At 51.7% G+C, this 25,261-nt stretch overlaps 1 protein-coding gene across 1 annotated transcript in view; it reads left to right on the top strand.

The window, feature by feature from the left end:
- Positions 1-401: 401 nt before the first annotated feature.
- The window catches only part of Slc2a1 (solute carrier family 2 member 1), a 28,595-nt gene continuing 3,735 nt past the window's right edge, over positions 402-25,261 (top strand). The window contains exons 1-6 of the mRNA XM_041651808.1: positions 402-590; positions 12,791-12,886; positions 23,639-23,799; positions 23,950-24,190; positions 24,691-24,853; positions 24,946-25,133. Coding sequence (XP_041507742.1) covers positions 573-590; positions 12,791-12,886; positions 23,639-23,799; positions 23,950-24,190; positions 24,691-24,853; positions 24,946-25,133 — 867 coding nt within the window. The 5' untranslated portion in view covers positions 402-572. The remainder of the gene's footprint in view (positions 591-12,790; positions 12,887-23,638; positions 23,800-23,949; positions 24,191-24,690; positions 24,854-24,945; positions 25,134-25,261) is intronic.

Below are 25,261 nucleotides of genomic sequence, written 5' to 3'. Positions count from 1 at the left end.
TCTTCCTAAGAACCCAAAAGGTTGTACTATTATTATCCCCAGTTTACCAAAGTTATCCGGCAGTCGAGTGAGGAAGCCGGAGTCCCGGTGGGGCATTACATCCCGGTACTAAGCGCTACCATTTTGCTAGCGGCCGCTGAGACTCAGAGAGGTGCGCGCACCAGCCCAGAGACACACAGCGAGCGCCCCCAACAGGTGCCCCGCGCTCCCGGGACCGGGGAATTGAGCATCCAAAGCCCGGGCTGCGGTCAGGAGCCCTTCGCCCCTCCCGAAAGAACCACGCCCCTAGGAGCTCCGCCCCGGACGTGCTGCTCAGGCTCCACCCACTCCGGGCCCCTCCCCCGCAGCGCAGGCCAATGGCGACGGTCCTATAAAAAGACTTGCTCCGCGCTTCTGCTAGGAACTGAGTGGAGCACTAGGAACTGAGTGCTAGGAACTCGTGGAGTCCTGGTCTAAACCAAGTGGTCCCAAGTGCGCCAAGGCGTGGAGATCCGGCGGGAGACGCAGAGTCAGAGCACGCCCGTTTCCCGTCTCGCAGCCGGCACAGCTAGAGCCACGATCGCAGCGCGGCCATGGAGCCCAGCAGCAAGGTGAGGATAACGGGGCTGTGCGCCCCGGGCGGAGATGTGCTGCCTAGCGCCGGGGCCGGGAGCCCGTCCGAGGCCCCGCGCGCTTCACGCGGCCGTCCCGGGCTTCACGCGGTCGGGGCGGGGGCCGCGGATCAGGGGCTCAGGAACCGCACGTCGCACACGACCTCGGCGGCTCCTCCCGCGCGGGGGAGGGGGCCGGAACGCGGCGCCCATTGGCTAAGAGGGCCGAGCCCCCGGCCGGGCCCCGGGAGGGCGCGGAGGAGGCGGGACCCTCCCGGAGCCCGCGCCGCGCCCGGAACCCGGGCCTTGGGGGTGGCCAGGAGGAGAAGGCACTTCCTTCAGGCCTGAGTCGGGGGACTGCACGCTGCGCAGTCCTCCGGGGATGTGGGGCCTTTTCCCCAGGCTAGCCGCTGTCTAAATAGGATCTCTCAGCACCTGTGAACTGGCTCGCCCCGCAGGGGGCCGATTTACTGTACCCCTCCTGGGTGTGCGACGTTGTTTCTTTCCTGTCGCGCCTTTGCTTTGTGTAGAGTTTGTTCTAGTCGCTTTTTAAAATTTTTAAACATTTGGATTTTCCCATCTTAGTATAGGGAGGCAAAAGGATGCGCACCTTCAAGCCTCCCTCCCCCCCCCCCCCACCCCATTCCCTTTTTAAAGCTAAGAACCGCGCGGACGTGGGCTAAATCCCGGGCTGCCCTTACTGTAGGCAGTGAAGGTGTGTGATGGGACCCGGTAGTGTGAGCCCAGGCTTCCCCATGCCTGTTGAGCTCCTGTGATTTGTTCCTTAGCCCACGGACTTGAGCTGAGCGGTACTTGAGCTCTAGTTAGCTCCCGGTGGTCCTACTGACTGTAGAGCCACGATGATACGGTGTAACTTAGTAAAAATACAAAAAAAACGGAAGATTGAGGCCCAGAGTCTTTCAGAGGCCATTAAACTGCTATCTTCGGTTTCTCCACATAGAACTTTTCTCTCCCGCTTCTTCAAAAGGATACAGTCTTACTATATTGCCAGACCCGGGCCGATCTGTCCGCCTTTTTTCCTTGGATTTTATTTCTATTTTGTTTTGGAGACAAGAGTCTTACTATGCAGCCCTGGCTGCTCTAGAACTCTATATAGACCAGGCTGGCGTCGAACTCAGATCCGCCTGCTTCTGCCTCCCAGGCACCACCACACTCGGCCAAATACTTATTTCTTGAGTGGATAAGGTGAATATTCTGAGTGCAGAAGAGTGAAGGCGAAAATTGTCTGCTTTTTCCACGTCGTTCTGTGCTTCCTCCCCAGGAACACACAGACGGAAGTAAGTTTCCTAAAGTCGCACAGATCCTAAGGTCTGAGCTCTTTTCACTAGTGTCTTAGAGTTTGCTTAACTTCTCGGGCAGCCCTTGTGGTGTCTGGAGCAATGCTTCCACTGGTTCCACCGGTAAACCGTGGAATACCTCCTTCCCGTGGTTTATATCTGGACTGATGAATTCATGTACTTGAACTGTTTATACCAATAGATTTTGTGCTTAAATAAAACGACGCTGGAAGCACAAAAGAGCAGCTGTAATACTTTGGTTTTTTTGAGAGAGGGTCCTGGAACTCACTATGTAGACCAGTGGACCAGACTGTCCTTGAATCCAGAAATTCACCTGCCTCTGCCTGCCGGTGCTGGGATTAAAGGCATGCATTACCATGCCCAGTTTAGGTTTGTTTTAATTATCTTGTGTACATTCTGGGGAAAAAGTCCTTTGGAGACCGCTGATTTCTCAGTCAGGGCTATAGCCTTTTGTGCTATACATTAAAACGGAATCCTGGCGAGCTGTTTCAATGTCCGGCATTTCTCTGATGCACTCCTCTAGTTATGAACTCCCCTGAGTGGGAAGCAGGGAGGGGCAAGCTCTCCTTGGCCAACAGGGGTTCGCCTCCTCTGTATTTCCCTTTTTGTGGCCATCCTGGCTAGGCTAGCCCATAGGCTAGTCCCTGATGCCCTTTTTGCTACTGGTAAGTCTCTTCACCCAACAGAGGACTTAAAAAAGGAGGGGGGGAGATCTTCAGGATCCAGTGGTAGAAGAACGGAATTGAGACTCTTGATGAGGTTTTGAATCCTCATTGAGCTTAGTTGCCTGAGCTGCAGAGTGGGGGCAGTTTTAATCACTAGAGGGCTAGAATTGAGCAGTGGGGGAGCCTAGAGAGATGGCTGACCCGCTAAAGGCACTTTACTGTCAGGCTTGAGGATCTTAGTTCATCCCTGGGACTCACATGGTAGAAGCAGAGAACTGATTCCTGCAAGTTGTTCTCTCCGCCCTACACAAATGAGTAAGTAGATGTAACTTAAAAGTTTAAAAAAAAAAAAAACAAGCCAGGCAGGCTTGCGAGCGGATCTCTGAGCTTGATACTGGCCTTGTGTATATGTTGACTTTCAGCTAGTAGCTAAGGCCCTGCCCCTGAATAAATAAACAAATGAATAAGTAGAATTTGGGGAGAACAAACCCAAATTATGTGTGCCAGTCCCGATAGTTGTTTCATAAGTCATCCTTGCTTTCTTGAATTCCCATGGCATGCTGGGCCCTGGGTAACCTTGAGTAACCTTCAGTATCAGCTGAAGCATGCATCCTACCTGCCTGTGCTTTTGGGGGACGAGGATGTTGTTACTCAGGGGCCTCATTAAAGCTCTCATTGGTCTGGAATCTGGTGTGTGGAGATAGCACCCACTGGGGTGGGGGATGGGAGGGTGAGTGGTGCTCAGGGTGTCAGGCCCAGAGCTGAGCCATCTAGTGTGGCTGCCTGCCCTGCCCCGGGCTTCTGTTTCAGCTTTCTGCTGAGTATTTGGATCATTAGGAAAGCACCTCCCAGTGCTGGGGGCATGCGCAGCTCAGGGGTAGCCCTGGGTTCCATCCCTGTGATGTGAAGGGAATAGACAAACTACTTTAAACACTTTCTCTTGAGATCCTCACTGCTGCACTGTTGGGGAATGGGAGTCCACGATGACCTTAAAGTTCAGAGAAAAGTGACTTCGTCAAGGTTATGTGCTGAGTCTCCCCACCATCCCCCACCCCCCAAAAAACATGCTTTTCTAACCTTTGCAGGTAGCATGAAGATTAAGAAGAGACCCAGACATGGTTTAGCCTTCCCTTTTTTGTTTGTTATTCGAGACAGGGTTTCTCTAGCTTTGGAGCCTGTTCTGGAACTAGCTCTGTAGATCAGGCTGGTCTCGAACTCACAGACATCTGCCTGCCTCAGCCTCCCGAGTGCTGGGATTAAAGGCATGCGCCACCACAGCCCAGCCTTAGCTTTTACAGTTCCTTTTACAGAGGGGAAACTGAGGCTAGTAAAGTCCAAGACAAAGCTGTCAAGATTCGAGGTGTTCAACGGGGCCAATGAAATCCCCTCTCTTATCCCATCTCCCACCAGTCCCAAGTGGGCAGAAGTCCTCGGGCTTCAGGACTTCACAGCCATTTCTGGGCACTGTAGGAGTGTAAAGCTTGCCTTAGATATAGGTGGACACCTGTGAAGGAAGTAGCTTTCCTGGAACCTCGGTTTCTTCTCTGGTAATTGTGGATAAGACTGTGTCCCATGTCCTCAACCAGGGAGGTAGCTGTTAGCAGTGGAAAAATCTTTTTTTTTTTCCCTTGGCCAGCTTAGATATACAAACGATGTAAACAGCCTCAAGACCATCCTCATCCAGGGTTGAGCCACCCTCGGGTTCCACCTTTCCTTGCCCCTCACTGGGTCAGTCCCAAATCCCCCGCTAATCAGCTTGTGCCTTCAGAGAGCACAGCTTTACCCTGTGCCTCCTACAGGGTATCAGGGCCCAGAGATCTGCTCCAGCACCAAGGGTACAAACATCAAGCCCACCCCCACCCCCAGCTGACTGGCAGAGCTAGGAGGCCTGGAACAAAGGGGAAAGTGTGCAGCATTGGCTTGGGGCCCTGCAGCCTCACCCCTCACCTCTATCCTGGGTACAGAGGTGACAAAGCCATTCAGTCTAGCAACCACTGTCCCAGGATGGCGGAGGCCAGAAAAGCTCCTGGCGGACTCAACGCTCAGGGAGGTTGTGTCCAGGCTGGCCTAGCCCAAAACAAATCTCCAATTGTTACCTCCCTCCCGGGGAGGGGTGGAGTAGAGCCCGAGGCTCTGTCATTCAGCCACAGAGCCCTGGCAGTAGCTTATGCATAAACTTGAGATTTTGCAGTAACCGAGCCAGGGGCTCCTGGGCCTCGAACCTGGCTTTTGCTTAGCCAAGGCTTCAATGCCCAGAAAAGGCAGAGCATTCTTGCCAGGCCCCCACCAACGAAGGCTTTAATTATCTTGGTATTTGCTGGATAGAACATCTGTCCAAACTGTTTAATTCACAGCTCATGTCCCCTGTCCTGAAATTGGGAGTGTCCGGGGAAGGGGTACTCAGATACTGCCTTATTACCGTATCATATGTCCCCAGCCTTTGCTCACCAGGTTTGTTAAATGCGGGCCACCTTGTGCAGCGAGCTTGAGGAGTGCCCAATCTCTGGTCTGTCTTCACAGCGGAGTATGTGCTGGGGTCAGGTGTCTGGAAGGCCCTCTGCTGGAGGGGGCGGGACTTTCTTGGGGTGGGGTTCCTGGCTAAAGGGAAGAAGAAAACAGTGCCTCTTGAGCATCAAGCTGTGACTGTCCTCCTGACCTGAGCCATGGCTTCCTGCTCAGCTTTCCCGGTGTGGCTCTGAATGGCTCTCCAGGATCCTAACCATATATCCATGACGCTCTAGGGTCACCACTTCTCCCTACCACAGCTTTGGGTACTGCCTATGGTGGCCATGGCAGTCTGCAGCATCAGCTCGCTGGATAGTACTGCTAGCTGCTGAGGGGATTTCCTTCAGTTGGGCACTGGCTTAGTGGCTCGTTAGGCAGCTTTGCCATTAGCATTGTGGGCTGCATCATTGTGCTCGCCCTGAACCGCGTGACCATAGTGACCATCTTCAACCTCACCCAGACACTTGGTCTTTGGTCTCGGGACCACCATCTTCTCCATAAAGAGGTCCTCCAACCCCAACAGTATGAGATTCAAGGCCCTCTTTACTCCAGAGCCGTTAGTGTGTCGTGCCCACGGGCAGTTGCCTCTCAGTACCAGATCTTATGAGTTAGTCTACTCTGTTGGCCCTGTCCTTGCTCCTGCCCAACTCATATCAGTCAACTGGACCCACATCTTGCCTGACCAGGGAGGGTATCCCACCATAATGTCACTTCTCTCTCCACTAAACATTTACTTGTAAGAGCTGACCTGTTTCCACAGCTGCGAGCAGTGTCTCCCAGAGTATTGCATAGGGGGATTGCCATTCTCCCCAATACTTCTGATGATAGTGGACTGGCCCTGCTAGGTCCTGACTCTGAGCCATATCTAGTAAAATTCCCAGATATTTCTGGGAAATAAAATTGGATTTTAAAAAGCACAGAAGTAATGGAGCAAGCCAAAGAGAACCAGAAAAGTCAAAGGACAAGAGCATCTTTCTTCCCAGTTTCCACAATTAGCAGTTACTCCCGGTAACCCTCGAGTGCAATGTTGGTGATAGTTCACACTTCTGTGTTGCGCAACCTATCCCATTCACCAGCCCAAGGTGCTTACTTCAGTGCCTGCGCAGTTAAGTCACTGACTTACGTCTAGCTGCCCAGAGGATTTTGAGGTTAAGGTCTGCACCGGAGATGTCCTTGTACAGATCATTAATTCTCTTCCTCACACAATATAATTGTACCTGGAGCTTCTGCTTTGGTTTTTCTTTTTCTAACAAGCCACCCCGAGGCTCTTCATTTCAAGCACATACAGATGTTTTGCATTCTTTCCAACAGCTGCATACTATTCCATTACGGGCATGCTTCACTGTGACTGGGAAGCAGGGCCCCTGCACTTTTTTTTTTTAAAATTCTGCTCACCACCTGATGCATTATATGATTTCTTTTTCTGCTCTGGCTGTCAACTAAAATATCAAATGGCATAGACAGGGATTTGCTTCAGTTTCTAACCGAATCCCATTCACTCAGGTAGTGCGGAGAACGTGTGTTCAGGCACAGTCTCCACTCTAATGTCTAAGGAGAACCTCACGGAGAAAGGAAGCTGTAGGGGAAGGGGTTTTCAGACGGCCACAAAAGTGGAAGATCTGGGACTTAGGCTTGCTGAGAGTGGCAGTGACCTGTCTATGCCCAATCTCAAGCAAGTTAATTTTATCAGGGCTGCAGAGATGGCTCAGCAGTTCAGAGCACTGGCTGCTCTTCCGGAGGACCCAGGTTCAAGTCCCAGCACCCACATGGCAGCTCATACCTGTCTGTAACTCCAGGGGATCTGACACCCTCACACAGATACACAGTGAAAATAACATAAAAATAAATTAATAGCCGGGTGTTGGTGGCGCATGCCTTTAATCCCAGCACTCGGGAGGCAGAGGTAGGCGGATCTCTGTGAGTTCGAGGCCAGCCTGGTCTACAAGAGCTAGTTCCAGGACAGGAACCAAAACCACTGAGAAACCCTGTCTCGAAAAATCAAAAAAAAAAAAACAAAAAAAAATTACTATATTAAAAAATTAATTTTATCTCAGCTGGGTTGGTGCCAGCACAGCACTAAATGTACAATAAGAGTGTCAACTTCTTCAGGGTCTCTTTATTCCCTGCAGGCTCTGACCCACAGACCAGGGAGGTGTTTCTTTGCTCCTCACAGGAAGGACAGACACCCCCTTTCAGCTACTTAAGGAGGGTGGCGTGATTTTTCCTGAAAGGCTTTGAAAATCCCACACCGTTCAGGAATTGACTTTGCATCCGGCAGCTCAAGGACCTACATTTCAGCAAGACAAACTGTCTATAAAGGGCAGGATAGCAAATGCTGTTGGCTTTTGGGCCACAAGATCTGTCTGCCTTGGCTTGCCACAACGGCAGCTGAGTTGGCACAGAAACCATGAACATGAGTTTTGTTAATGGTCATGGAAATTCTGATTTAATGAAACTCAGCCCTACCCTTTAGAAATGTAAAGCCCATTCTTAGTTGGTAGGTGGGATCTGGTCCCTCTGCCCAGCAGTGATTGTCAGCCAACCTTGTCTTAGAGTAAACTCCAGCAAAGATGCCCAAAAGGTTCCCAGCCCTTGGCTGCTGGCTTCAGAACTAGCTGCTGGGATGGAATTTGACCTACATAGAAAGCACCAGGTAGAAACCTTGTTTCCTTCAGGAACCAGTACCTGGAAGTAGTGGGGAGAACCTGACCAGGAAGAACAGAACATGTGCTACCAGAGTTTGCCCTGCCCCCCATTTGAACCTTCAGAGAAGTCCCTGAACCCCAGGGTAGGAGCTTTTTCCTCTGAGCCTACCATTCTCTGGTAAAGTAGAAGCAATCTCTTCTAGAGGGAAAGAGTATGTTCATGGTGGTCAGCCAGGATGGGAGCAGGCCCTGGCAGGGTGCCTGACACATTACTGGTGCTGCTGATAAGTGCCCGGCTCCTCCTCCTCCCCCTGTAAAGACCCATGTGCACCGCCTGCACAGTCATGCAAGTTTTAACACCACTAGAAGGCTTTAAGGAAACTGATTCAAGAGGAATCAGGGCCTAAGGTCACATGAAAGTCAGCATTGTGGGATTAGAGCATCACTGTTAAGATTTGGGAGGCTTGATGGAATCAGAGTAAAATAGCAGGCTCGGAGTCCGGAGAACTCTAGTCCTGCCCTTAGCCTCTATGCTTGCTAAGAAACCAGGGTCCCTGTTCCAACCTCACCTTCCTTATCTATCAAATGATCATGGCACATGGATGTGCAATATCTTGGATTTTTTTTAGAATACTCAGAACTTTGCTCAAATGCATTTTTAGAAAAGATATATGTATATATACATATGTGTGTCATATATATGTGTGTGTGTGTGTGTGTGTGTGTGTGTATGAGTAAAGGGGGCTGGACCTCCTGCCTGCCCCATAGGACTATAAAGCTTCAATGGCTCGTGCTCCCACACCCAAAGACCATGCAGGAAGCAGCAGAGTAAGATAGAGTGACAGCTAAGCTTGGACTCTCCTCCCACAAGGAAACACCCTGCCTCTGCCTCCTAGTGGTGATGCCACGTCCCATCCCGCCCTCTGCCAATATTGACCAAGAGTCTGCTCCCCGACAAGCCAGGCTGGAAGGGCACACAGGCGGGGTGAAAAGGCCAGTGATCAAAAGCTATCCACTGTGGCCTGGGCTGTTCAGTCATCCCAGCTAGTGGGAATAAAGGTCCCTGAAGCTAATACTACACCAGTTGCTTTCTGGGACAGGGAAGAGGGGGACATGGAAGGCCTCTTGTGCGGGTGCCTGAGCTCAGATGAACTGGGAGCCCATGGAGCACCTAAGGGGTCTGTTATCTGACTCAAAGGTCTCCTCAGAGGGCTTGGGAAGAGCGTCAGCCATTTCCACTTCTCAGAGCTCTGATGTTCCAGCATACATAAGGTGTCATTCTGATGAAAGATACACGGAATGAGTTTTACCCAAACAGTAAGTTGAGAGGTGGGTCCTTATGGATGTTCTCCACTCCTTTCCACCCCTGGCATTATTCTGCTGCAGGAGCAGCAAAGCCAGGTTTCCTTCTTGGGGTCCGCAGTCGCTGGCAGATGAGTGTGTTAGGCTAGAGGCTGTGGAGCACACACCAAGGGAAAGACTTGAAAGGGTGTAGGGTGTGCTAAAAGATGCCTCGTTCTCAGGTGCAGTTTGCCACCCTCCCTAAGACACAACCCTCATAGGCTGGTAAAGATAAGCACATGCTGAGTGAGTGGGTTTCAATCTCATCTGCTAGCTAATAGGAGCAGATGGACTACGGTGGCCCAGCTGAGGGTGGCTTCCTGTTCTGACTTCATTCAGCAAACACTTGTTGATTGAGATTTCCCAGGCCCTAGAAAACCAAGGCTCAGAGGTAGGGCCTGCCTCAAATCCTAACAAGGTAAAATGATGAGTAGACTGTATCCAAACCTTATTCCCCTTAATTCTAAGTCGGCAGTGATCAAACAGGGTGTGGAATGTGGGGGACCTGGGGCAGGTGGCAGATCTCGGTGGCCATGTGCCTACCAAGGGGCGGGAGCTCCATTCCTCCCCTTTAGCCTTGCTAACCACTCATTTTCTTAACCTGGCCATATCAGCTACCCCGGTTTCTAACTCTCTCTGCACGTACTGTGCTGTCCACCTGGAATGTAGTCCTGCCGCTCGCTGCCTTCCTACTTGGCAGACTGGGTGCTTGCCCTTCAAGCTGATTCCAATGTCACCTACTGGGAATTGAGTTTTGATTGCCCACAGGGCAAACTTAGAAGTGTGTCTTCCAGCCGGGCAGTGGTGGCGCACGCCTTTAATCCCAGCACTCCGGAGGCAGAGGCAGGCGGATCTCTGTGAGTTCGAGGAGACCAGCCTGGTCTACAAGAGCTAGTTCCAGGACAGGCTCCAAAACCACAGAGAAACCCTGTCTCGAAAAACCAAAAAAAAAAAAAAAAAAGGAAGTGTGTCTTCCAGAGCCTCCTCAATTCCTCAAGCACCTCTACTGAAATCCAGGTACCTTGGATGGTCATTGGGTCTGCCTCCCCCACACAGGAGCTCACTTGACTATTAGCCGTCTCCTTGGCCTCAGGCATGGGCCTCCTGGGTCCTGAGCCCCAGTTCTTGCACATGGCAACTAGACCTGTTTCACCGAGTGTTTAAAGTTCTAACAAGGCAGCCTGCCTAGGTAGATGTAACCCCATACTTGGTAGGCAGGTCTTCTGGTCTTCTACAGTGGAGTTAGACCTTGGCCTGCCAGTGGCAGAGTCCCTTAAGAAGGGGTTTGTCTTTGTTCCCCAGCAGCTTCCCACCCCTCCCCGCCAATCCCCCTTCACTCTCACTTCCGCCTGTTGAATAGGGCCTTATCGAGGACACACCTAAGGATCTCTGTCCTCAGAGCCAGACTTACTATAAACAAGCCTGCCGTCACAGTGCGCACCTCACCTATCCCATTGCAGCAGCCGCTACTCATGTTCTGCCTGCCTAGTTGTTGAGATATAATAATAAAATACTTTGTTATAAGTAATGTGAAATCTTGGGCTCATAAAAATTTGTTGTAGCTGAGTTCAGTCACAATGTTCAGAATTCAAGAACTGCACAAGGGTCTAAAATGAAGTATTATTTTTGCCTTACCTCTGGCCAGCCACCCAGGACCCCCAGTGTTCATTATTATATAGCCTAAGCTAGCCCTGAACTCAGATCTTCTTGCCTCTGCTTCCCAAGTGCTGAGATTAAAGATGTGGGCCCACCATACTCAACCTTCATTATCCTTTATATATATATGCATTTAAAAGTGGTTATTCATATTCCTCCCTCCAATTATTTTGTATCATAGGTGACATTCAATATGAAGCTGGCTTTTAAACTTATAATTGTGATTATATTTGGGAGACTGTCCCAAACCAATACATCTGATATATTCTTTAATATTCCATTATATTGCTATGCCATTGATTACTAAACCATCGGTGTGTTCTAATTTTATTTCTGTTCTAGAATGTGTTAGAAAAATGAATATTTGCATACCTTAAGTATTGCACCTGAGAACAGCCTGAGCATGTCCCTCACAGACAGCCTGGCACATGGTGGGGCCCAGCTGTCACCACTGAGCCCTGCCGCTGATGTTTACCACAGCCTCTTGAGTCCCAGTGGTCACCTGATGACCCTTGGCTTGGCTGTCATGTGCTCGCTGCCCACTCAACCAGCAGCCCTGGGTCTGGAGGCTCCCTAGAGAGCTGGGAGGCAGGAGCTTTGAGGACCCTGCCTTTCGCTTTGGTATTTGGTATTTGGGAATTGAAGGGAAGCCGCAAAGAATGAGTTTGCAAGGTCAGCCAAGGAGAAACAGACAGACGGACAATTAGAGGGCAGGCCCCAATATTCTGCTGTGCGCGCTGGGGCAGACACTAACCTTCCCCTTTCTCAGTCTCTGATGTGACAACTGTAGCTTTGGCAATCCTTGTCCTGCGGGCTTCTGGAAAATGAGAAGACCTAGGAACATGTCTGCTTAACAGCTACGCCCAGCTCTATCTAACAATCTAGAAGTGAGCACTGCTTCTCGGTACTGTGGGGAAACAGGCCCAGAGTCCCAGACAAGCCAAAGTCTGGCTCAGACGATCCTCCACTGTCCTGGAGTCTCACACGACTCAGAATTCCAGGACTCTCCTTCTGGACCTGCAGTGCCCAGCCCAGCCCAGTGCAGGTGTTCTACATCTGCAGACTCCTATCTGTTTTCTTTTTTGGCATGTCTCCCCAGCTCTGCTTTCCCACACCCAGTGAAGGGCCTGCCTCATGTCACATTTCTTGGCTTCCTCGTTTGAAAAGCTGGAAGGAGTCCCTTTTGTCTACCCAGGTGGACACTCACTGGCCTTTCATCTCTGTAAGCAGGCCCTTTCACCTGCTGGCCTCTCCCCTACCTGCTGCCTCCAACCCTGTGCTCCTTAGGATTCAGTGCTTAGTCACCTCGGGTCATGGACTGTTTGAATCACATTTCTGGCTGGTGTTTCACCCGGGCACAAATGACCCTGAAAGCTTATGGTTTGGGGATGGGAGCAGTGGTGTGAGGAGCACTGAATCGCATCTCCAGGGCCCTGAGTTCCAACCCTCGTCCTGCTGAAGACCCCTGAGTAGACTGGAACTTTGGTTTCCTGCTCTGAGATTCCAGAGCTTTGCTTCTGGCCTCAGAAGGGTGGGGAAGGGCAGCGTCCTGTCTCTAATGCTAAACAGTATGATTGTTCCCATTTTGCAGATAGGCACATAAGGGTAGGGATGCAGGGAGGCACAGCCTGCTGTAGTTGCCATGGGCTAGACCATCGCCCTTGGCTTCGGATCCAGAGCTGTTCTTCCCCATCTGCACTGTTCCTTTCCTTTAGTTTGGCCTCCCTGGCACAAGAGGGAAGGTTGGTTCCTGGTCCTCCCAGACTCTGGAGCCACCTGCAGTGCAGACATCACTCTACCTGGGGAATGAGACCTGGAAAACTCGAGGCCTCTCTCTAACTGTGTGGAGAAGACCCTGATTCCTCTGTCCTCAGAGAAAAGTCTAGAAGTCAGCTCAGCAGGTTTGGGCACTCGAGGCCAGGAAGTAGCCAAGTTTCCTGGGAGAAGGATAGGTGTGTTGCCAGGAGTTAGGCGAGTCATCTGAATATGAGACCCTGCCAGCATTGGCTTGGCTCTGTAGTGCTCAGGGCCCAGACATGTCTGTAACGCTGTGATTTCTTCTTCTGCAGAAGGTGACTGGCCGCCTCATGCTGGCCGTGGGAGGGGCAGTGCTTGGATCCCTGCAGTTCGGCTACAACACTGGCGTCATCAATGCCCCCCAGAAGGTAAGTGCTACACCATCCCAGCCACACACACACCACCACCGCCACCACCCATGCTCCCACTCACATACTCTTGGCACCCCCTGGGTGCCCGCCACTGACATCAGCTGGAATTCTACGATCTTGGTAGGTCACCTAGCACAGACACTTACCATGATCAGTGAAGCGGGCTTCATTTACATGGTTTTGGGGCTTCCGAGAGCTCCACACCTGCCGCAGGGCAGGTCGGGGGGACATGGTCAGAGTGGAGGAACCTTCCCCAGTGCCACCAAGGTGGACAGAGCCAGTGTGCAGAGCTGCCCTATTGTGCGGGTTTTACGTCCTCACACCCCACCCACATACAGCACAGCCCAGTTCTAGATTGAAACGCCTTCCTCTTCTGGAGTTTCCAATGTTAATTTAAGCAAACTGGCTGCTTGCCCCGAGGCACCGCAGGAGCTAGAGGCCTGGCTTCTTTCTCCCCATTGCACATCCCAAATATTCCCCCACTTGCTCTCTGGGAGTCTAGACTGGAGAGGACTCTGGCAGTCGCCTGCTTGTTCTGGGAGAAGAGGGGGAAAGAGGGTAGGAACAGAAATGGAGACTGTCGTAGTCCCCCCTCTACACTAGGCGTTTTGCGTGGGTGGGTGCTGTTTTCTATTTTATAGACCTGGAAAATGCCAGTCAGGGCTGATGAAATGACCCATGGGCCCAAGGTCACATGCTAGTGAATGGTGGCATCTGAAGCCAAACTCTTTGTTTCCATAGCCTCAGGCTACCTTCCTGACCCAACACTCTTGCCGTTTTATCAATCCATACTTTCACAGGGATCGGGAAATGGAAGTAGACAGCCCTCCCGTCAGGACCGTGCTCGCTAGCCAGACTGATGAGGCTAGACAGTGAGTGCAGTGAGCCCGGGACCAGAGCCCCAGCTAAAGCACCAGACTGTGTGAAATTAGACCTGGACTTCTTCCAAGTAGGCGGGGCTTGGCTATAGGGGCCACGCCTGATGCTGGTCACTAGAAGGCTTGGCTGCTGACTCATGCTGAGCTGCACAGCCCTCATGGGATTTTTTCCGGATCTGACATGGCAACCGTGAGCCCATGCTTTTACTGAGTGCTTAGAGCAGCTCCCACCAAGGTGTGTGCTTTGGAGCGGGCTCTTTCCGGGAATCTGAGCAGACAGAAAGCCTGTGAGACAAGATAGGAGGAAGTAGGAAGAGAAGTTTGCACATCGAGGTTCCCTACACACCCCCAGATTCTGAAGTAATTGGTGTGGGATGCTGAGGAAGCGCCTTAACTGTTTCCGACGGGGAGCTGAAGTTGGGAAGTACTGGGTTAAGCAATGTCTTAACTGTGGTTCCAGTGAGTTGGTGACATAACTCGGATCCAGGAGGAGTTTTTCCCAACACAGACAGGGTGGAGTGAGCAGGGGAGGGGCAGTAAGACGATAGATGCACAGAGCGCTACATCCATGAAGAATGAGTATTTCGGCATCTCAGGACGGTGGGCTGGGGGAGAAGAGAATTTGGGTTCACGGCAAGTCAGAACTGGACCACTGTAGTCCTTGCACGAATGACTTGGACCTGCAGCATAGCCAGCCCCCAGCTTGGCATGGCACAGCCAGGTGGACAGATGGAGGATATCAGAGACCTTCAAGCCCATGGAGGAGGACAGGCCTGATCAGATCTGCGTCTTTGGAGATATTCAGGCACCTGGAGTTGAGGAATAGATCTGAAAGTGAGCCGGGGTTAGAAACACTCACAGACTAGTGAAGTGAGAACAACTGCCGGGTGCTGGACAGATGGGTCAATGTAAAAGGTGCCTGCCACCAGGCCTGACCACCTGAGTTCGGTCCCTGGACCCATGCGGTAGAAGAAGAGGACAGATTCCTACAAATGGTCCTTTGATCACCATGTGTCAGAGTACATGTCATACAAATGTCACTTCTTTTTCTTAATCTGGAAAGGAGAGATAGACAGGATTTAGTCAATCAGTTCAGTATGAGAACATGAGGGAGTAGGGTTCAAGAATGGCTTTTGTATTTTTGGTTCAGGGGAGGAGTTAGGGTGAGGTGGCAGGAATCAGTTTATTGTCTGCCTCTGGTGACGTGCAGAGGTGCTCATCCATTTGATCTGGCTTCTTGAACACCAAGACTGGTGAGTGACTGAGCGAGGGTCACTGCTATCCAGATGGGAATGGGAGAGGATCTCTGAAGTAAGGAGAGCAAGCATTTAGCTCATTCCCAGCTGCAGATAGAGAGGACCCTAGGGAGAGGAGCCGACATCTAAAACCAGGTGCATGCAGGGCATGGTGGTGCCCACCTAGAATCCCAGCAGGTATTCAAGAAGTGGAGGCAGGGGCTCAAGAGACTTGAGGAGGCTTGGTAGAGAAGAGAGAAAAGGTCGGAGTGACTGGAGGCTTGACCTAAGGTTGGTGTTTGTGCTGGGATTTTTTGTTCTTATTCCAGATTTCTTTATAAACACGATGTAAGGCATCAGTAGAGGAGAGGGAAAGAATAAGGTAAGTGCAGGGAGCTTGTAGGAGGCAGCTGTTGGGCAGGAAGGAGTCTAGGAGACTGCTCTTGGCAAGGAGGAACAAGGTACAGGTGTGAGCACAGCTGGAAGGAGTTTGTCTGCCTTGGAGGCTTCCTAGCAAGTAAGGAACAGTCGAAGGCCAGTGCCGGAGTGGAGATGGCCATTGCGTCAGGATAGGTGTATGAAGAGAGGACCCAAGTGTGACTTGGCCAGCATGTAGCACACACAGTGGCCACCGTGCTTGAGTAAGACTGAATCCGTTGCCCAAGGAAGATGCGGTGATTCAGTTCTGCTAGCATTCAGCAAGGACTTACCCAGAATGCACTCTGCAGCAAGGAGATATGGCGTTGACACCACAGAACACATTCTGGTTTCTAAAGCCATCCCATCTCAAGGGATGGGGAGACCCTTTGGGAAAAGGGGAGTGTGGGGATCTGTAAGGGGTAGGCTCCAGGACCCTCCTGATGGAACAGCACAGTGCTGCACAAATCTGTGTACATTGTTCCTCTCACTCACACACCCCTTGCTTACCTGCATCTGAGACCACACAAATGTCGGTATTTATTTGCTATACTTCCATATTGTTGAGGGATTAATGACAAAACAGTCTGTCCATGGTCAGCAGAGATGCCGTTTTTCGTACAAATATTTATGTTCCCCAGCTGGTCGAACACAGAGATTTCAAAAGAAGAGGAGAGGTTAGGGGAGGGGTAGCAGCAGAAGGGCTTTATGAAGGATTTGGCACTCATACCTAGAAGAGGGGAGGATGGGCCCACAGCAAGGAGGGCCAGATGCCCAGACAAGTGCGCAGGGCTTGGGCAGGACTTGGTCACGGGAAAAGGCTCCCCTGGTGTGGAATCTGTCCACCTGCACCAGCGCTCCAATTTCCCAGGTCTGTTCCAAGTGCTTCTCTTAGGAGTGAGGCTGGGTGCCATGCTCTCGAAGCTTCGCCCACAGTGGATGGACATTCCTCCACTCATCGCCAGGAGTTTGTTCTTCGTCATAAAACAGGCCTGAAAGGCTTCTACCCGGAAGTAGTAATTAATCGTGATATTATCTTAAATGTTTATACAGCACTTGCCCTCAAATTAACTCCTCTCCCTGCACCTTATAAGCCTGGCAGGCAAGACTGTCTTCCTTTTTGTGGATGAGGAGACCAAGGCTGGGAAAAGGCAACTGGCAAGTCAAGGGCTGAGCTGGGGTGCAGTGGGATTGGTGGGGGTGGGCTCCAGTCCAGTTCCTTTTAAGATGAGGTGGAAAGGTGAGGCTGACCTGCACAGTGCCTCTCTCCAGTTTGATGAGAGGGCAAGACCCAGCACATCCGAGAAATAGGCTTCCATTGAATCCAGAGAGACTGTTGGGAGGGACCTGATGTCAGCTCAGCCCTTCTTGTTTGGCAAGGGAGGATCCTGGTCTACAGAGGAAGTGAGTGAGGCCTTGCCTGAAGTGACCTGGCTTCGCTAGTGAAAGAACTGAGCTAGACCTGCTTCCCAGCTCCAGCCCAGTGCCCCGTGGTGGAGCTGACGCCTCCTCTCTAGGGACACAAGCTATAGTCTTCTATCACCACAGACCGTGACCGTTGCCTTAGTCTCCTGTGTGTGATCTAAGTGCTTTAGAAATGCTCATTGGGTTGTTCTCATCAGAACCTTGTCAAGTAGGCACCATAACCTCCATTTTCTGAGGAAGGAGTGTAGAGGTGCGGAGAGGCTATACCAAGGACACCGTTAGCACAGAGTCTGGGTCCGATGTGTGTTCAACTTCCGCTGAGAAAGGGTGGTATCTAAACATTCTCTCTCCCCTCCCTCCCTCCCTCCCTCCCTGGCTAGCCTTGAACTCACACAGATCCCCTGCCTCTGCCTCGGCCTCTAGACCCTTCCTCACCCTTGTCACACTTCTAGCCCACTGTGCTCTGAGCTCAGAGCTGAGTCAAGTTCAGTCGTGCACAGACAACCCAAGAACTTCCCACACAACTGTTGCACAATCCTTCACGCCCTCAAACTGCCACAGCCCCGTCATTGCGAGCCCCCTTCGTTCCCCATGCCCAACACCAGTGACACATGGATCAGACCATGTTTGTTCTCCATCACGGCACCTTCTGGTCAGCTGTCCGAGGACAGTGGTGGAGACATGGACGGACACAGAGGAGCAGAGGTGACAGTTAACCCTATTTTCTCAGCCTCAGCACCATGGGTACTGTGCACCGGATAGTTCTTCAGTATTTATTGTGATGGACTGTCCTGTATTCAGTAGGATGCCAAGCAGGCACTGTAGACATGACAGATGTTCTCTAAGGAGCAGATTGCTCTTGTTTGAAAACAGCTTTCATGGAAGGAAGGAGTGGCCAGGGGGACTTCCCAGAGGGGAATTGCATTCCCTGAAAGGTGCGCAAATAGAGGGGAAAGAGCATTTTGAGATGTGGGGTCACTGTCTGCCCAGAAAGGATATGAGTCATGGTGCTGGTGAAGAGACACTTCATCCTGAGGCCTGAGAGGGCTCTGCTGCCACTGCCACAGTGAGGTGAAGTCTGTCTACGTGGGAAGTTCCTGCAGGCTGTGGAGCAGGGAAGGGATCCCTTGCCAGGGCAAAGGCCTGTCCTTGCCGAGGAGGATGGCCAGCTCTGGATCTTCTCAAGCAGCCTGGGTGGTCTGACTCTGCTTCTAGCTTTAGCCTGAGCCTCTTCCTCCCTGGTTTCAGAGAGGGGCCCCCGGGGATACAGTGGGTGGGACTGTCCAGACCCACCTGGAACATCTGGCCCCAGGTTCACGACTGACCCTCGGGTGTAGGGTGTAGCTGCATTGTTACGGAGACAAGCCCTGGGAGGGGAGAAGAGATGCAGGGGCAAGCATTCTGGGAAAGAAGAGAGGCTGGGCGTAGGGGTGAAGACCAGGCCAGGGGACTGAGCTGGACAACCTGACCCCTTTTTCCTTGTAAGAGGAATGGGAAGGCTGGGCCATATACCCTTCATCCCCACTTTCTAATATCCAAAGGGTGGGTATTGAGAGCAGCCAGAGGTTCCCAAATAGACCTGCAGCAGTCTAGAATCTTGGGTCAGGTCAGCAGGATGGCCAAGCTAGCTAGCACACCATTGTATGTAGCCTGTGAGCCAAAATGGGTCTCAGACTTTGAAAGGGTTGAAAAAAGCAAGTCTGTGTGTGACTTACTTTTTAGCAAGCTCCCCATACCAGGGAACTCCCACTCTTAAGATGGGGACCCTCTTGCTCAGAACTTAGGAACTTGGGGCTTCAGCCCTCTAGGGTTTCTGCGTCAGACCCTTGAGTTTCTTCGGGTTCGTCTTTCCCTGTGTAGTTCATATCATAGTCACCTGTGCTTAGCAATGTAATCTGGGAACCCTGCCTCACCTGCTCCTCTGTAGCTTATGTATTTGTTTGAGTCTTTTTGGGGTCTCATTTTTTGTTGGATTTGCTTGTTTTTGCTTTTTCTAAGGCTTGAACCTTAGAGCCCAGTGTATGCTAAGTAAGCATTCTACAATGTAGTCACCCTCTAGTGTCCTCCTGCTTCTCTGAAAGGTGGCAGAGAGAGCAACAGTGACATCAACAGAGGTTTATTCTGTGTATAGGCTACGTGTTCTGCCTCACGTCCCTTTACAAGACACCACCCCACCACCACAGAGAGGAAGTGAGCACTTCCTCTGTAGAGAGCAGGCATGCTCACCCACAGTTGCCAGGGCCTGGGAGAGTGTGACCTTGAGATTCTCTAGATGCCCTTGGGCATGTGCAGCTCCCTCTCCTGACCCCAGGAGAGCTGCCTGGTGAGGAATAGCTTTTTCTTGCAAACTGTCCAAGCCCAAGGACCTCAGCTACACAGAGCCAATGTGCTTCCCATATGAGCCTGGGTACCTTCTGCACAAACCAAGAGCACCACTAGGACCTCAACTCTCGTGACAGGCCAGTTCCATGACTGTTCTTTCAACTGACCAGGACCCTTCCTATCAACATAAACCCATGAAGAAATGGTTTTATATTTCATTTTTATTTGTTTTTAATTGTATATCTGTGTACCACATGCTCATGGGGGTTAGAAAAGAGCAGATCTCTTAGAACTGGCATTGCAGATGGCTGTGAGCTGCCTTTTGGGTGCTGGGAACAGAACCTGGGTCTTCTCTCTAACCCCCTGGCTTTACATGTTAAAGGGATTATATGGAAAGCAAGTGAAAGTCATATGTGACTTTGGGTCCTTCTGCATAGGCCTACTTAACCTAAGCTGTTGCCTGTGCCTATTCTAGGACAATTTACTCCAAATTTTCCCAACGCGAGGGCGGAGTGGAGAGCTGTACTTAGTTGTTATCCCTGTGAAGGCATGGCTTTGGGGGTGAAAGACAGGAAGAGAACCCAGGCTAGAGCCCGGGCAGCTGTTGCACAACATTCAACAGACCTGGGATGCTGGGGTGGGGCAGTGGCAGCATCAGGGATAACTCCTGGGCTTGTGATTGACTCAGGGGGCAGGAGCCTTCAGGACAGGCAGCTGCTGCTCCTCACCTCAGTGATAAGCCGGGGCAGAGGAAGCTGCTCCATGGGATCCTGTGAGGGGTGAAGTGAGCAGGTACTCTCTCCCTAGGGTACACCTTCCGTCCCCCAGGAGGATGCTGAGGGCAGTAGCTGGGTGAAAAAGGTGACCCTAGAATTACCCTCCTACCCCCGTATTGAATTAGTATTCTCTAGGGCCACTCTTTCCTGAGCCAATGTCAACTTGGAGCCCCATGTGGACCCTGCAAAAGGAGAGTCTCTAACAGCAGAGGGCTGAGAAGCTCGTGACATAATACTCCTGATTCTGAGTGGAAGCCCTCGGACTCTGCTGGCCCTGGGGGTGGAGCCAGTGGTGCTGAAGTATAGGAAGCCAGCTGCCCACACCTCATGCTCAGCAGAGGGACTTAGCAGCGAGAGCTGGGAGATCGTGAGCTTTGGCTCATGCTTGACAGGCCAGGCCAGGCAGCGACTTAACTGCATGTGGAAGAGCTCAGAGCACCTCATCACTCAGAGCTGCCTCTCCCTGCCCTGTGAGGAGAGCTAAAGACCTGAGTGAGCTGTGGGAAGAGAAGAGAAGCTCGGTGCCCATCCTTAAGTTCGTCTAGGCAGCTTAACTGACTTAGTCGCAGCACAAATCCACTGTCTGCACACAGTTCAGATAAGCTTCTAGCTGACTTCAAAAATGGTATTTTACTCACTTGTGATGTCAAATGCATTTAATCCCAGTACTCAGGAGGCAGAAACAGGCAGATCTCTGAGTTCAAGGACAGTCTGGTGTCTACTTAGAGAATTCCAGGACGACCAGGGCTACACAGAAAGACCTTGCCTCAGAAACTTTTGTTTATTTCTTTTAAATGTTTGTGAGTGTTTTGCCTGCAAGGACTTCAATAACTTTACATTCTTCTTGCGGGTCTGCTTGGTCACCCTGAGTGACAAAGGGACAGAGACCCAGTTCCCAGTTGGGTCCTGAAGAAGAACTTGCAGTTTATCTATACGGCTCCCTTATTCAGAACGGCCTGTTCTCGGCAGAGCCTGATAAACAGGGCCTTGCCATTCCTGCAGTTCTCTGGGATGTGGCATCCCTTGAAGAACACAAGTACTTTGTTTTGTTGGCTGCAGTCAGCCTGGTCTCTGCCCTTGCCCTGTAAGGTCAAGGGTTTCTAGGAAGAGAGCCTAAAGTCCCTTTGACTCAAGGTACCCCGACCACTGGCTCTGGCCCCTGACCTCCAGGAGGACCAACTCCTGAGAGTCCAGAAATCTCTGGACTAGATCTCAAAGGTAGGAGTAACAACAGCAGGAAGGGGAGGTAGGATGGAGGCTGGATTCACGGGGCGTGGCTCTTGATGTTAAATTGTGGCAGGGAAGTATACTCAGACTTAGTCAATGGATTTCAATGAACTGGGGTCAGGACAGTGTGCCCTGGGTACCAGAAGTTGGTGTCCTGAATTGCCCCTGGCACTGTAATGGAGGCAGTCATGTGCCATAAAGATCTTTCTATGACAGTCTGCAGGTGTTCAGAGTCTCCATCCTGTAATACCATAACAGCTGCAGAGTTGTTCAGCGGGAGGGCGCTTGACCTGAGTTTATATCCCCGCACCACAAAACAAAGTCATGTAGAAAATATTCCTGAGAGCTAGAAACACTGGCATCCTGGCATTGCTCTTCCGTCTGTAAGCGTACCCACTGTGCTACCAGTCGTAAAAGCTGAGCACAGAGCTGTGGCTATCTATAGCTCAGTGGGAGAGCCCTTGCTTCATATGCCCAGTCTTCCCTATAGCAGAAATAAAGTGTTTAGCACACACAGTCATATACAAAGTGACGATAGGGGCTGGAGAGATGCCTCAAGGGTACAGAGAACCCAGGTTTAGTTCCCAGCACCCAAAGCAGGCGACTGACAATATCCTGTATCGCCAGCTCCCGGGAATCTGACGCCCACATAAGCACCTGTATTCGTGTATACATACCCACATATAGATTCACACATATAATTTAAAGTAAAATTTTTAAAAAATTATAAAATGGCAATAGAGGTAGCTTAATAGCTTTATCTAGTATTTTTTAATTATAGCTTTACAGTGAGTTCCTTCTCCACATAGAACAGCCTGACCTGAAGCAGCCTGATCCCGCAGCAGCATCCTGGCATATCTCATGTTTGCAATCTCTTAATTGCACCAAGAGCCCCTGAATGACCCACACCACTTAGGTTTATTCTAAATGCACTCTGATGTTTGCATAATGGAATCACCTAATCACACATTTCTTAGACTGTGCCCCCACTAAGTGAGACGTGATTGCAGTGCTGAAGTCGGTGTCGGAGGAGAGGCAGTCAGAGCTCAGAGCTGCTGGAACTTGCCCACAGTCAACCTGGAGCAAAGGGATAGGCCTGGGATCAGAACTTGATTGTGTTTCCATTCAGAACTAGGTTCTGACCCCTGCACTGTCTCGCTTCTCTTTATACAGCAGACAAGTATGTGCTTAGACGGCCTTTTTCCAGTTGGTCTGTCCTAACCCCTGGAGCCTGGCTCTGTCAGGTTCTGGACTTGACAACCAGTGACAGCAGAGCCAGCCCAGGCCCAGTGGGCACCCGAGGGGCTGCTCCACACCCTTTTCCTTTGGCAACTGCAGCAATCCATCCCTTCCTCTCTGCCATACTTCAGTATTAGAATCAGAAGGACTCGAAGGGGTGGCTACGGAGAGGGTATGTGCTGCTGTGTGCAGAAGCCTGCCATGTGCACCTAGGGAGGGAGTGGCTTGTGTCAGTGTGGGATTGTGTAAGAGGTGCAAGTGATAAGGATGGAGGAGGGGTTGTGACTGGCCAAAACCGAGAGCCTTGTGAGTACAATATGATCCAGGCACGGTCGCTCACATCTATGATCCTAGCATTCAAGAGGCTGAGGCAGGAGGGTTACTGTGAGCTCCTGAGACTCTGTTTCAAAGAGAGAGAAAGAAAGTGAGGTGAAATCAAAGTATAGTATGTGTCATGTCAGGGCAAGTACACAGAAAGTTGTTTCTCCGTATATACTTGGGCCTGGCCATGGCTACATGTGTGCTGGGTGGGTCTGGCTAAGTCTGGCACTGGGCGTTGTCAGTATGGCCTGACAGTGTGGTGAGTGTCTGAGATCCAGCGCCACCTGCCTATGGCCACATCTTTGGCACCAGGTTAGGCCCTCCCTGGTGTGGGGGCAGGGCTAATGACCAGGCTCATACCAGGACAGATGTCTCCAGTTCCTGGAACCACTTCCTTGCCTGGGGCCTTTCCCCGAATCTCTCAGCTGAGCACTTAGCAAAGGAAAGAGGCCATGGTTCCTTCAAGGTGGCATTTCCAGCCAGCCACAGGGGAGCTGGCCTAGGAGACAGAAAGTGACAGTGTGCCTTAGAGCGTGTCCTTTAGTCCTCCAGGCTCAAAATGCAGCGTCAGTGCGCACTTCCCACAGGCCCTCAGAATGGCAGAACCTGTCTGTCCAGCTGTGCTTCCTCCCCAATGGGGTTGGGAGAGGGCCCAGGACCCACAGCTGTGACCTAGTGGCCTGCAGCGGACAGGGAGCCACTTGAGTCCTGTGCCCAAACTGGCTCTGTCATTCTTGCCATCTTCCCCAGCAAGTCTTAAGCACCTTGGGATGGGAGAGCCCAGTCCTCTTCTCACCCAGGGAAACTGGTCCTACATAAAGGAAAGAAGCAGGTGAAGAACGCACAATGTCTTTGCGGAGTGGCCACTCTGTCTGGAGGGGCCGCCTACCTAGGATCTTCTCCCTGCAGGTTATTGAGGAGTTCTACAACCAGACATGGGTCCACCGCTATGGAGAATCCATCCTGCCCACCACGCTCACCACGCTCTGGTCCCTCTCAGTGGCCATCTTCTCAGTCGGTGGCATGATTGGCTCCTTCTCTGTGGGCCTCTTTGTTAATCGCTTTGGCAGGTAAGCAGGAAAGGCCCCAGCCCTGCCTTGGGGAGCCCATGGAGTTCGGGGGGGGGGGTATGACAGAGGCAGAGATACCCTGACTGGCCTCATCCCTGAGGAGCCTCTGGGTCCTGGGAGCTGGCTGACCCACTGTGACCTGCTCCACAGACGGAACTCCATGCTGATGATGAACCTGTTGGCCTTTGTGTCTGCCGTGCTCATGGGCTTCTCCAAACTGGGCAAGTCTTTTGAGATGCTGATCCTGGGCCGCTTTATCATTGGAGTGTACTGTGGCCTGACCACTGGCTTTGTGCCCATGTATGTGGGAGAGGTGTCACCTACAGCTCTCCGCGGAGCTCTAGGCACGCTGCACCAGCTGGGCATCGTCGTTGGCATCCTCATTGCCCAGGTAAGCCAGTTCTACCCACTCTGTACTGCCTCTGCCCACAGCTCTGGCCCTCGGGTCACAGTCCAGCAGAGAACTTCTCTCCCCAATCCTAGGACACCCTCACAGTAGACAGGTTCCAGAGCACACATAACCCCTACCCACACCAGTCTAAGAGCAAGAGCCCTTGGCCTTCTCATCTCCCTTCATCGCAGGGGCCCACTTCAGCGTGGGCCTGTAAGCCTCCATGCACACCGTACCTTCTCTCCCTGAGGTTCCCCGTTCTTTAATCCTCCTGTAGCTGAGTAACTATGCCCACAAGCTGTGCTAGACACGTTAATATGTGGCCTTGTCCCTTGTCCTTGTAATTTGAGCTGGTTTTACAGAAGAGCAACAGGTTCGGCAAGGTCTTCCCGTCTCCTAGCAGTTGGTGGGCTGGGAAGGCCACTGGCTGAGTGGGATGGGTACTTGAGTAGGGGCAGGGCAGGGCAGGGGCACTCACGGTCCCTGGTTTCTTTGTCCAGATTTTCGGCCTGGACTCCATTATGGGCAATGCAAACTTGTGGCCTCTGCTGCTGAGTATCATCTTCGTCCCAGCCCTGCTACAGTGTATCCTGTTGCCCTTCTGCCCTGAGAGCCCCCGCTTCCTGCTCATCAATCGAAACGAGGAGAACCGGGCCAAGAGTGGTACGGGCTGGGCCCTGCCCTCCTCCCTGCCCCCCTGAGCTCAGGCCTTTTTCCCACTCTGAGCCACCCCACCTTCCCTCCGGTCCCACCAGTGCTGAAGAAGCTTCGTGGGACAGCCGATGTGACCCGAGACCTGCAGGAGATGAAAGAAGAGGGTCGGCAGATGATGAGGGAGAAGAAGGTCACCATCCTGGAGCTGTTCCGCTCGGCCGCCTACCGCCAGCCTCTCCTCATTGCTGTGGTGCTGCAGCTGTCCCAGCAGCTGTCGGGTATCAATGCTGTGAGTATCCCACCTACCCCTTCCTGTAACCCCAGCCAAGTCCAGGCTCAAGTGTGCACCGTGAGAGAATCCCAAACACAACCATAAGCAAATTTTGCCAAAGTAGTAAACCTATGGAACCAAAATCT

Source organism: Microtus oregoni, unplaced genomic scaffold (assembly GCF_018167655.1).
Source record: "Microtus oregoni isolate MIOR12 unplaced genomic scaffold, Mior012 000005F_ref0000423, whole genome shotgun sequence".
In the NCBI taxonomy this organism is placed as follows: Eukaryota; Metazoa; Chordata; class Mammalia; order Rodentia; family Cricetidae; genus Microtus; species Microtus oregoni.
This window is presented reverse-complemented; position numbering and strand designations above follow the sequence as displayed.